This window comes from Blennius ocellaris, assembly GCF_963422515.1.
Source record: "Blennius ocellaris genome assembly, chromosome: 8".
Classification (NCBI taxonomy): domain Eukaryota; kingdom Metazoa; phylum Chordata; class Actinopteri; order Blenniiformes; family Blenniidae; genus Blennius; species Blennius ocellaris.
In genome coordinates, this window is record NC_137657.1 from 9,879,444 (window position 1) to 9,892,857 (window position 13,414).

At 40.9% G+C, this 13,414-nt stretch overlaps 1 protein-coding gene across 1 annotated transcript; it reads right to left on the reverse strand.

The window, feature by feature from the left end:
* Window positions 1-2,711: 2,711 nt before the first annotated feature.
* Window positions 2,712-11,204, reverse strand: tbrg4 (transforming growth factor beta regulator 4). Its single transcript, XM_080501272.1, has 11 exons — window positions 11,135-11,204; window positions 9,557-10,070; window positions 6,780-7,100; window positions 5,864-6,038; window positions 5,595-5,752; window positions 5,345-5,455; window positions 5,111-5,255; window positions 4,272-4,505; window positions 4,052-4,163; window positions 3,810-3,924; window positions 2,712-3,176 (listed from the first exon to the last, which is right to left on the reverse strand). The coding sequence occupies exons 2-11, from the start codon at window positions 9,977-9,979 to the stop codon at window positions 3,075-3,077; spliced, it is 1,896 nt and encodes a 631-aa protein (XP_080357398.1). The 5' UTR covers window positions 9,980-10,070; window positions 11,135-11,204; the 3' UTR covers window positions 2,712-3,074.
* Between the last annotated feature and the right edge of the window lie 2,210 nt (window positions 11,205-13,414).

The window sequence follows — 13,414 nt, forward strand, 5'->3', positions numbered from 1 at the left end:
TATTTTATTTGGTTCATTGTTGACATGGAAAAATAGTTTACACACTCATTATACATAATTGGGATGACAATATTTTTGTCTTGCAGGAATAATCAACGTTCCAATGCTGGCAAACTCTACACTATAATTAATTTCCGTTAATTAAAAAGGAAGCCTGTCTTTCTTTATTACCTCCAAATCAATTTAAAGACTGTATTCCAATTATATTCTGCTTTTCTCTGTCCTCCATTCTGGCTGGGGACTGACGGGGTTCATGTTTACACAGAAGTTTCTGTTTAGTAGGGTTTAAAGGTTTTGTTTTGTTCCTTGTTACAGCAACACATCTGTATTATTCTATTAGCTATAACGTCCTTCCAAAAGGACTCATATAAATTATTTTAAGCAAAAAAAAGATCATTGTTAGCTGGGATTGCCTCAAGCACTGTGCGAGCCTGATAGATGGGCAGATTAAATGGATTAAACTCAATGTGTTGAAAAGATGAAAAGGAGGTTAGTTTTATGTATCTGTAAAATTTTATAATAAAAAAAAAAAACCCACCGTTATCAACGTTTTTTTTCTTTCATTTGTACTGTTTTGAACAAGCAAGGGGGCAAATAGATAGAGACAGTAAGAAGGGGTGATAACACTGAACCTAATGATCAGCCATGGTAGTTTCCATGGTAACCTAAAAGTTCCCATGACAGCGTGCCATCTCAGCAGCAGCGACTGCAGTTCTACTGGAGAACGGCCTCCGTAAGATACGGTTGACCTCAACAAATCCCACTGCTGATACAATCAAAGCTTGAAAAAGAAAGGTGTTTTTAGACTTCTACAGCTCACATTAACCCCTCACAGGCTGCAGGGTTTGTGTGCACCACAGCCATTTGCAGATATAAAATACAGCATGGAAATACATGTATCACATTGGGGATTTACTTTTTGGTTGAAACAGGAAAAAAAAAAAAAAGCATTTCACTTGACTACTAAAACCTGTAGAACAGCTGTATAAAAAAAGTCATCAAGCCCCCCCCACAAAAAAACAAAAAAACAACCAACCTTCTCCTCTTACCATTGTCCAATTTTAGTGAAATATCATCTTTTGAGTTTTGAAAACTTCGGAAATTTTAAACATACTTGTCTCGTCTACAAATCCAATCTTGTGATCACTTGAAGATCATATGAAGTCTTCATCAGTCCGAATCGTTTATTTTTGAGCTCCTCCTTCAGTTGCTTCTCCAGCTTCCTCTGCACTGGCCTGACTTGCATTTCTCCGTCTCTGATGACCGAGTGTTTCTGTTTCTGTTGCTGTTGGCTGTGCGTAAGCAGCATCGGGTCAGCAAAGTGTCAATACAGGGTTCCCCTCCCCCTCCTCTCCTCAGCCGTGCTGCTAATCTTAAACATCTCTGCACATTAGTTTGTTTTTTTACAAAAAACAAAAGAAAATACACAAGTCAAAGTTATTCTGAAAGTCCTCTGCATCAGGATACAGTTTTTTTTGGAGTTGTAGAGCTTAAGTTGTAAAAGTTGAAGAAAATCTGAGTAATCAGAAAGAAGGATTTGTGTGTGATGATGTATTGTTGAGGGTAAAGGTGGATGAGACCAACATGTCAATTAGCCACAACTAAGGTGTGGAGACCATCGACTTTGAAGGAAAACATTATTGATTTGAATTTGTACAAAAAGTAAGTCATACGCCTACCACTTGAAGTTGGCATTCAGAGTTTAAACTCAGGACAATTCGGAGGAGCGTGACGTGTTAGTAGAAAGCAGGGGTGTCAAACTATATTTTAGTTCAGGATCAGAAGCCACATAAAGCCTAATATTAACCTTTAAATCTAAACTTTAAGTTTTTTTTTGTTGTGGTGTAGAGGATACGAGATAGAAATGCCTCGTTTACAAATCCAAACAAATTGCTCACAAAAATTACAACAATCTCAACGTAGTCAATTTTAATGAAACCTTCTCGTGTAAAAGCAGATGCAATTCAAAAATCACAATTATAGGTTGTGTGGGCAAAAGATTCTATAGAGCACGTTTCAGATTTTTTTTTTTTTTTTATATATATGGGTCTCAAATGTTATCAAGAACATATTTCAGTATGAAAACCATCATTTACGACTCACTGTGAGACTAAGCATTTGTGGCTTGAAAGCTGGAAGTTAATTGTGAATTTCTGTCATCTCAGCATAAAAAAGCATGAGGTTGGGGATAGAATTGAATTTGATTTTAAATATAACATGAAAACAGTTGATCAACTAGAGCCGTGGCATTTTATGAATTTTGAACTCAAGGCGACTGTGAAGTGTAATTACGGCTGTGCAATGTTACACAACGTGTAATTAATGTGTTAATATCTCCACTGTAAGTTAACCAGACTAAATAAATTACATATCTGTTTCTATTGTTATCAGAGAAGCTATAAGGCTTCAGTGCCGCTTGCCGTTGACGCAGCCATTGTTTACTAATAATACTGACTCACTCACACAGCAGTGTGCGGACAGATGTTGGAACTCGCTGTTAGACGTGAATTCAAACATCCTCTCTCTGAATATCACACCGGGAACCGCCTGGAGCTCACATCCACAGACAATAAGATCACAACACACCGCCATGCAACCTCAAGAGTTTCTCCTGAATGAAGAGACAAAAAAGAGGCAAAACCGGCAATAAAACAATTTATTCTATGACATGATGACACACATTCAGAGATAATTTAGTTCATTCCATGTATTCACATACTGATGGACTGAAGCACTTCTGTCGCAAAACTCTGCGAAAATGCAGTGCTTCAGTGTACGGACGCCTCGCGAATGTAAAGACGCCCATCATTTCTGCAGAAAACTCGTGTTTATTTCTGTCTTCCTATGGCTCCAAAACTTTTCATCACCATGGAAACAGGGAAAGCCCCACACGTTTCCAGGGGAACCAGTGAAAATATGCTTCTTCTTCTTCTTTTTTTTTTACACAGACAAAGTAGAAGAGCTTCACTGCAAAGCGGCCTTGCTTGCAGTGTGAACGTGGGTGTGCGAGCGTATTCCCTGCGGTCTCATTTGATTGGGAACAGATTTAGCTGAGACTGCAAATGTGGCCCACTTCACTTGGCCATGTCCTCAGCAACGGCCTTCCCCATTTTATCCTTCAGGTAGGCCAATTTCTGCCACTCGGTCTTCAGCTCCAGCCACTCGTAATACGGCACCTGACAGATATCAGAGACAAATTCTGCATCAAACACATTCTGTGGTTTTAATACAGATGATTAGTGTCTTTTACGATGTGCTTATGAGAAAACCTCACTTGCAAAATTTGCTTAACATTAAAAAAATAAATAAAAAATAAATATAAATTGGGGTTTTCAGATAATTACTCAGGTAAATGCATACGGCGACAATGGCAGCCTAAAGGGTAAAAGATCCTGCTGTTGAATAAGGAAATTGTCCTCGATGAGGAAGAGAAAGCTTGGATTGGCCTAGATGAGGCAGAGCTGCGGCTGGAGCTATATTTATACCACGGACTGCAGCGAGGTGCACCTGACTCGCAGCTCTCCCAAAGTATTATGCCCGTTGTTTGCATGCCCTTAGCCTGTCAGATGCTGCCGCAGCAGCACCGGTGCTTCACTGCTCACTATCGCCATCAGAAGAGCGAACACACTAGAAAATTCCTCATTCGACTGAATTCCAGTGCATAAAAAAAGATGTAAGAAATAAACACCTCAGATTAGCTTACAAAGAAAAAAAAGGGGGGTATTTCATGTTAAAAATACACTTTGAGGGAACAAAACCATCATGACAAACACTGCAACAAAGCTTTCCCCACCCCACCCCCTCCCTACCTCCACAGTGAGGAAACCTGCCAGCTGGAGGTGTCTCTTCATCATCGCAAAACGCCCCAGAAGGTCTTTACTCTTTGAGCCAAAGTTGGGAAATTCCCAGGCCAAGAAAGCTAGTCTAGAAAAAAAACCAAACAAACAGAAAATATGTGGGACAGGAGGAGCCATCAGGAACAATGAGCAAAAAGAAAAACTGCTGCAACGTCCAGGCGGTGGAGAGGAAAAGCTAATTCTCTAGAACTCACCTCCGGGCCCCTAAAGGCAAAGCCTGATCTCCTTCTCCACTTTGTAAATGAGGAGCTTTGAACTGTGACAAGTCAATTGGTTTGTTGTCGCGGTCCACAACCAGCTCACCATCTGAGAGATGAAGAAAACAGAGACGATAAGACTTTAAAACTGCGATGAAAGAGAAGGCGCCGATGAGATCTGGGAGTATGTTCCTTCACTACGTTGACAGTATCTTACCAATGGTCCATCCATAAACCGTGTCGACGCCGGTCCGAAGGAACTCCGACTTTCCTCCCACTAAACTCTGCAGCGACTCTCTGAGGCTGCTCTGCAAGGCCGACGGTGTGAGGCTCCTGGTGGGGACGCTCAGAGGGGAAGAAGGATCTGAGGAGCTGGGATGCTCCAGGTGAAGAGTAGCGGCGACGTGCAACAGCTTCAGCATGTAGTTTTCTACCCGAGCTGGACTGCCTTCTACATGGAATGATAAAAAAAAAAAAAAACAATAACCAGAGAGAAAAGGTCAACTTGTTGGAAAAATTGATTCTCAAAAAGGAATAAACTGCCATGCCAATGTTTAAAATCTGAGAAAGTCAGAATTGGATGTGAGGAGAACTCTGCTGGTGCTGCACTGCCCCCTACTGAGCTAGTGTAGAACCTTGACAACTCCCAACACGCCACAGCACTTAAAGATACTTAATAACGACACAAAAAATCTGAATATTGCACAAACATTAGTTGTTTTGGCAGATATTTTAAAGCAAAACATATAAACTCAAAACAATTTCTAGATCTTTTGAGACACTATATTTCTTTTCTAAGCATGTATGTTGTATGCAAGTCAAAAAACAAAAATTGATGAAATGTGTCTTTTTATGATCGAACAGATCTAGAATATATTTAGAAAATCATTTCCATTGTACTGTAATGCTTTGGGATGTGTCTGTGCAAGAAGCTGATCATTGGAATAGTCTCAAACAAAACTGAGAAATATCTAAATAAATATTATGCGGTCTGCATATTGATCAAAAACACAAAGATTCAGAGGTAGGAAGAAGGATCACAGCCATATTTCTTACCAGACAGTTTGGTAACATGAGTTGTTTGTATGAGGGGAATGAGATATCTTGGCTTGGCCTGCTGCAGAACACACAGTGCCCAAACCACATCTGTCTGCAGAAATGGGTCCAGCTGGAAGAGAGGCTCCTCCAGTGCTGAGTGAACCTTAAAGAGAAATAACAGATGACAAACTTATGAAACGACAAGTGCGACACGACGTGTGCAGCCTTGAACCGATCCAATGGCAACAGTACCTTGCTATAAAACTGTCCTCCTTTGCTGGGCTGGAAGTCCAGTCTGGCGAACGTCATGAGGAGATTACAGAGCTGCAGAGTGCTGTAGTTGCCACTGGTAGCTGTGTAGTGCTGGTGGGGAAATGTACAAAAGGTTTCACACTGAGTGAGAAGGAAACAACTTTAATTATTTGTTCATTTGAGATCATAAAAGACCCATCTTTTAAAAAATAAAAAAATAACTGAATCGCAGAATCTGTGTATTACTGACCTCAGCAAAGGCCTCAAAAAGAGGGATGTGCAGCCACTTGAGGAAGCCCAGTGACTTTGCGCAGCGTGTGACGTCTGTAGAGTTGAGCTCAGGGACTCTGGGTAACAACTCTGAGGCCATACGTTGAAACACCTGAGAATGGTGGAAATTTAACTTTCCTGTGGGAACGTAAAGGCAAAGTTGTTACAGACGGTGTTGCCCTCCACAGTACAAGTCGAGTGAATCGCATTGTCAAGCTGCCGATGAGGACTGAGCTTCGGTGGCATTACCATAAGCGAAGGCAATGTCTAATATCAGCTGAGTGGTGAACTCTGCCGCGGGCTTCTGGAGGAGGTGGTAGGACAGAGCCCGGAGCAGGGGGACGCTTCGGCGGCCCTGGACCGCCAAAGACGTGCACACTTTGCGAATCTCTTCAGCTGAAAAGCTCTCTGCAAGCTCCAAGGCCTGCGAAGAGACAAACGGAAGGTCATCAGGCTGCGTTGAGAATATAAACTTTAATAACACACTAGATTTACCCTTGCTATTCAAAAAGGTTCTTTCACTGTCACATTGTGTAATGACACTACTTTAAGGCACGTGCATCTTTTCGTTTTTTTTAACTCTTTGTAACTTTGTATCATTTGTCGAAAATAAATAAAATCAACATCATACAAGATTCAATTTTCACTTTTTCAATGAACAAACTTTTCAGATTGCAGAGATTATATGTATATACACACGTTACAATCAGTAAATTCACTTCCAAAATGTGTTTTTTCCAAAATATTCAGATTATTTTTGTCTTGATAATGATTTGTCCCACAAGATTAAAATAAATGAAATCCTGACAAACACTTTGACAAACTGCATTATTTGTTCTTTTGTTGCTTTTTTGGGGCCAAAAAGCAGGTTTGTTGAATTATAATTCGGATAACTAATCTAAAAAACGATCCCAACCACACACAGGAATCCATGCTGTTAAGACTATTTTGTAAACATGCGGCTTAGTTTGTACTAATACTCTCATCATATGTTATTATACACATTATTTCTCTTTTTGACAATTTTGAAAGGGTGAAACACAAAAGTAATAAACTATTACTAACGGCAAATAAAGCTTTGTTTCCAATCTGCATCCACCAAAAAGTATTATTGTCACTACATTAACTTTAACTTGTATCACAGGAAGTAGTTTAAATGTGACACCTTGTCTTCAAGTCGGGCCATCAACGCAGGCGACATGCGTTTTCCTTTGGATATGAGCACGCTGACGGTTTTTGCGTCTGCTATTTCAGTCCAGCGTAGCTCGAGTTGTTTTAACACAGCATTCACTATGGCCACGTCCTGCTGTCCCTTCCTGCTCGCTCCCCAGTCTGCCAGGTTGCCCAGCTGCTTGTACGCGAGCCTGCGGACCCTCCACAGGACCTCAGTCTGCACAGAGCTGAGAACTGGATCTGTGGCGAGGGTGCCCATAATCCAGAGACTCTGCAGAACGGATACCAGAGCGCTGTTCCACACTGAAGACACCTGGAGGACAAACAAGCAGAGACAAGGAGCTCAATTCAACGCAAATAGGAAGCTCCTATAACAAAACACAAAACCAATTTAGACATGATACTTCTTTTCTATCCTTTTAAATGTTCTTTGCAAGGTCTTGGAGCATCATGTGAAATCATTTCACCTTTTTAAACCGCGTATCACTAAGTTTACTGCTTCAGCCATCTCTTAAGATTTTTAGCATCAGCATGGAGGCTCGAGAGCAGGGGTCTCAAGCTGAAATGACCTGGGGGCCACCGCTGGCGTCTCATTGAAATCAATCAATCAATATCAATCAACCAAGTTTTATTTGTTTAGCCCTTTACAATAACCCAGTGGTACCCAAAGTGCTTTACAACAAAGCTATAAAAACAATACATTAAGAAATAAATACAAGAATAATACGTAAAAACAATAAATAAAACATAGGTGCTGACTGTGGGAGCTGCGACAGTGCTGCAGGTTGGTGGAAGCCTTCCAGAAATTCATAAAAACAGAGCATACAGAATAAATACACTGCCCTAGACAGAGTTAAAAGCCAACCTAAAAAAAATGGGTTAATGTTGGGGGGCAGTTTGTTCCACAGTCTGGGAGCAGCAACAGCAAAAGAGCGGTCGCCCCACTGTTTATATCTCGACCTTGGAATGTCTGAAAGAAGCTGACCTGAAGAACGCAGGGCCCTGCCAGGGTCACGTATAGTTAAAATATCAGACAAGTAAGAGGAACTCAGGCCATTGATGGCATTAAAAACAAACAACAGAAGTTTAAAATCGATTCTGAAACGAACTGGAAGCCAGTGGAGAGACGACAGCACAGGGGGTAATGTGTTCACGTCTGGATGAGTTTGTTAGAAATCTGGCAGCGGCATTCTGCACTAGTTGAAGACGTGAAATGGAAGACTGGCTGAGGCCGACATAAAGGGCATTACAGTCGTCCAGTCTTGAGCTAATAAAAGCATGTATTGCCTTCTCAAGATCCTGTTGATTCAGAAACGGCTTCACTTTGGCCAGGAGACGGAGCTGATAAAAGCTGGCAGAACAGAACAGAACAGAACTAGTCTGTTTATCAAATGGAAGCCCATTGTCAAACGTTACCCCAAGTTTTTTTTAACAAGTGGTTTAAAATAGGGGGCCAGAGCACCAGAGTGTGTTTTAAAAACATTCGCCATAGGTGATGTGCCAAACAAGATGCATTCTGTTTTCGTGTCATTCAAGTGCAAAAAGTTCTGTGCCAACCACTGCTTTACATCAGTAAAACAATCCATTAGCCTTGTAAGAGCAGTGCTTTCATTGGGTCTTATGGGTAAATGTATCTGCAGGTCATCAGCATAGAGGTGAAAAGACCGATTGTGTTTTCTTATAATTGATCCCAGAGGTAGCACATACAGGGAAAACAGAACAGGGCCGAGAACAGATCCCTGTGGCACCCCACAAGGGAGAGATGCACGTGAAGAGCAGAGGTCACCAATCATTACAGAGAAGCTCCTGTTTGCCCAGTATGACCTAAACCATTGGAGGGCAGTGCCACGGATGCCAGCATACTGCTCTCGGCGAGATAGAAGGACTGCATGGTCGACTGTATCAAAGGCTGCTGTGAGGTCCAGCAGCACCAACACAAACAAAAAAAAAAGAAACCAAACTGCCTTCAATTTAGCAGCGGTTGAAAATGCTGTCACCTCTGCTTTGATTTGGGGACCAACAAGAGCAGAATGAGTTTGAAATCCCTGCGACAGAGTAATTGTTGAAGCTCTGGCGGACTCCACGGCAGCTTTCTGCTCCATGAGATCAGAATTCGAAATTCCCACCTGTTCCTGTGTCTTCTTTTTTTATCTAACCCGTGATAAGCTATCCATTGAAACCACAAGAAACAGCAACAGCAATAGCATGATTAAAGAATCTTTCAACACTTTAAAGTCAGTGGAGATGAAAACCACAATGCACTGTTTGCAATTGATAAAAACCTGTTGGACAAAGAATATATCGTTTTTACCTTGGAAATGCTATGCTGGAAATATCTTACAGGGAATCCTGTAAGATATTTGTTAAATACTTCTGATAACATCCATCCTTTTGTTAACAGCGCAATAAAAATAAAATTAAACTTACCAGCCTTGGGTGAATGTTTTACAATGGACATGCTGTCACTTGCTCCTTTGTATGCTTTCATGTGCAAATGTAGGTTGTTAATATTGTTAGGATAGGTTCTCTGACTCAGAGGAGAAGATGCTTTGCCAAAGAAATCAACTTCCTGCTTCAGCTTTACTATATATTCATGGTTTTTATGATCTTTATCAGTTTACGATCATCAATTTGGAAGTTGGAATCAATGTGACAGAATATTATGTCATTTTCATACGTGCAACAGTGTGTATACGGCAACTCCTAAGAGAAAACTGCAGACATTGTGCTGCTTCACATCTTAATGGTTTAATCGTCGGACTTCCTCACCTGCTGAGATAGTGCCTGCATCATGTCCAGAAGCCTAGGATCCACAGTCGGTTGTGGTTCTTGTTCTCTAAACTTCCCCTTTGTCTTTAGCATCAGCTGAGTCCACTTTATCAAGGAAACAGCAGCCTGGTGACCGTTTCCTCTACACTCTGCCCAAGCCACCAAGACGTCCTCTGGCGCTGTAGCCTTTTCCACCAGATCATCCAGATGGGTGCGTGTAGGTAAGGTTGCAAATTGGTCACCGTTGGTAGCCATCGTTCTTTCAGACATGAATCTCCGTGGGACCCTCGGCCAGCCGCTTGCCCTCTGCAGCTCAGCAGGTCCGGCCACCGGTGGAGGCGGACGGGCACCAGCAGCAGCTGGAGCCTGAGAGGAGGACCTGCAGAGCAGACGGGCATATCTGCACAGGAGCCGGCTGGCCATCGAGTCCAGGAGACAACACAGAGGCCAACGGTGGGGAAAAGAGAGCGGGTTTCTCACAGCTCAGCAGCCGGTGTCACATCCCAAATAGAACCTAAGGAAGAACAAAGTGTGGATGAAGATAGAAATGCCAACAACACTCTGGTATTTGCAGAAAAATGGTTTCAGATAAACAGACTCATACCAAATATTAGTACATCTAATTTCATAATATTAAAAAACAAGAATGTAGAGTTTCCTAAAATTGACCCAAAATTACTATTTAATGATAATTATATTTAACAGGTTTCTCGTAGAAACATTTGTGGGTGTTTTAGTTGGTGGCAGACTGTCAAAACCACATCGAGTATGCCTGCAATAAAGAAATGAAATCCTATTCAGATGGACATTTAGTAAATAAGTCATGTCTAATGTCACTTCACCTTAGTTTCATGTAGCGACACCTCACACATTGTAATAGTGCCTGGGCTGCCTCACTTCCTTCTCGACTTAATCAACTCCACTTCATACAAAAAATATTTTAATAATAAATTAATCTATTAATACGCCACAAACAAGCATATTTATGTATACACGTATTATTTATTTATTAATAATAAAGAAGACCTTCCAGACATATTTCACAAAGTTTTCCTGTTATTCATCAGACATTCACTCCATTGACACACTCACTAATATTGTTTTGGATATAATGATATGAATGTGCAGTTAATTTGTATGCATGCCAATTTTCAACAATGATCTGCGCAGACAATGGTGCAATCATAAACCACCTTTCATCTTTAGTCAGAGTTATGGTTTTATTTCCTTCTTTACAGAATTCTTTCAATGAAATTGTAGGTTGTGTAACCGGCAACATGAACACAATGTCAATGATGTAACGCAGCGCCGTCCAAACAAGGATTTTCGTAGCTCGCATTACAAAGACTGTTGTATTATGAAGGAAGCCACCGACAGAATGAAGGAAAGAAAGACCGACTGACGGAAAGAAGACGGTTCTTCTGTCAGTAACATTAAATCCTGACCTTGTGGGAATCAAGAGCCGCATCGACACGCTGGAAGCCGATATTAACATCGTCTCTTCCCACAAGACAAAGTCACAACATACGAAGGACACAAACTGCTACCTGCTATTTAAAAAAAACCCGGAAGGCTTACCTTTAATAAAGAAAATACTTTCGAATGTTGAAAAATTTTCACATGTGAAAGGGCTGCAACTGACGGTCGCAGGAAACTGACGTCATAGTTTTTGGGCACGTGTTCAGCGGACGATGCTGTGATTGGCTGATGTCATCCAATCCTTCACATTCCTCCTTGTGGAGATAAAACGTTTTTGCACCAAAAATAAATAGATTTTAAAAGAACAATGAGACAATAAGAAAATCCGCTTTCTGCCATCTAACAAAACGTCACAAGAATTAAAGGATATCTGACCAAACAAGATTACTAGAAACGTGTTCATGTATTTATTTTCGGTAGGCTGGACAATTGTCAGGGAAAGTGTAAGAAATGTGTTACACTTCTGCAGCTCATAAAGAATCTTCATCAACATAAAGAAAGTGGCGCACATTAAACCTGCGCTCGAATATCTGCACTGGCTGTCTGTGTGTCAAAGGACCCACTTCAAAATCTGACTTCTTACCTCAACAAAGCTTTGCATGGTTTAACATAAACACATCTCAGATTCATGTAAAACAAACTTCTTGCTGACACCTGAGGACTATTCTATTATCTCAACTTTTACTGTATTAACTCTCTTTTTTATGGTGTTCTTAGTCACCTTATTCGAACGTATTACCTTTATTTTCTGGCAAAGCTCTGCCAGTTCCCTTGCCTTGTGTCTGAATGGTGCAATATACTGTAAATAAAGGTGCCTTGCCTTTCCTAGAAATCCCTCCACTTAAATAAAAGTACGAAGCATGTTGTGAAATGTACCTCAGTGCAAAAGTAAAAATAATACACAAAGCCTCATTTCAAGTGAAACTTTTTTTCCTGTGTCCAGATAAATGCAGCACACACACATTATGACCTTCAACTGTGTTTGTCCACATATTCACTGGATTTATTGTATTGAAAGCTGTAGATGGTTTCTTGTATATACTGTACTGCCGTCATGTTTGTTTTGAGGATCTTTTAATGTGTGTAGTGGTTTTTCATTTCCCCCTCAGGATCTGCTGTTTCCTCCTTTTCTGCTCCATCCAGCCATCTCCTTCTCCTCATACTTCCCCATCCCTCAACAGTCTGTTGAACAGAACACATCCACAGGACTTTGGTACTCTGAGGAAATACAATATATGATTTTATTTAATTCATTTGGAGGATGTTTTTGGTGCTTATACACTATCATTACTCAGCTCAACTGAACTGTAGGAGAGTATGCACCATGTTTTTATGGGAAACACCAGCAAGGCATCACAACTTGACAGTGTGACAGACGAGGCAGTAGAAAGATGAAGATTAAGTCAAAATGACAAGACTGTTGTCAGAGTAGGCATGTGGCCAGTCACACCCACTTAACCTTGAGCAAGAGGCACAAAACCTCTGACACATTCACTGTCCTCAGCAATCCAACAGCACTGCTGAAGGTCTGAGACTGATAGCACACATTACAGCTGATTTAATACAGCTGAGCGAGCAGTTTGCTTTCTCATGTGTATAGTTTGCAGGTACTGCGAGGCTTCACTGAATGTCTGATCGAGTGATTCCTAGAGAAATGTGAGAAATTCTCAGTTATTGCTTTCTGTCATTTTTCCATTTGTCATGGACTCAATTGCTAAGAGAAAACTGTCATTGTGTGGTTGTACACGTGGTGTAAAAAAAGGAAGCAGGAACGTGCTTGGTAGAGTGTCATAAATCGCATTGGTCTGTTGTGATTCGGGATTTATTGATCTCCACTGGATACCACTAGAGGGTGGTCTTCTATGAGGCTATTGTAGGAACTAAATTATTTGTGCGCACATGTGACAAGTTATTATTTGGAATGAGTCTGTGGAAATGAGGACGTTTCAAATTACATCAGTGTAAAATCAGGTGGACTACTGGTGACATTGCAACAGTTGGAAGACTTTCACTCTGACAGGAATGAACAGAATGCATTTATTTCCATGTGTGTTTATTGGAGGGTGGTTTTCTATCTAACTGAACTGGAACAGGTCTGGGAACGGAGAATGTTCAAGTTATTGAATTTAATGTAAAAAAATGTCCTGATGAACAAGTAAGAAAGTAAGAAAGCTTTCAGAAGGAACTGATAAAGTATCTCTCTCTCTCTGCACAGGGGATTTTTAAACTATGACTGTATATCAGCAGTGTTATTTGTCTCCTCCTGCTGGAAGACAATGAGGTTGCACATGGTCAGTTATAGAAATGAGGCACAACAGTTTCTCCCTGAAACAATGCAATATAAATGTGTGTTGACCCTGCAATGGACTGAAGACATCC

What these genes read in the sequence shown, in the direction of transcription:
- tbrg4 (XM_080501272.1), bottom strand. Translation starts at nt 9,979, where the DNA reads ATGGCCAGCCGGCTCCTGTGCAGATATGCCCGTCTGCTCTGCAGGTCC. An exon ending in GAGGACAGTTTTATAGCAAG is followed by an intron (nt 5,256 to 5,344) that starts GTACTGTTGCCA and finishes TTTCTCTTTAAG; the next exon opens with GTTCACTCAGCACTGGAGGA. An exon ending in CAGGTTTCCTCACTGTGGAG is followed by an intron (nt 3,177 to 3,809) that starts GTAGGGAGGGGG and finishes GATATCTGTCAG; the next exon opens with GTGCCGTATTACGAGTGGCT.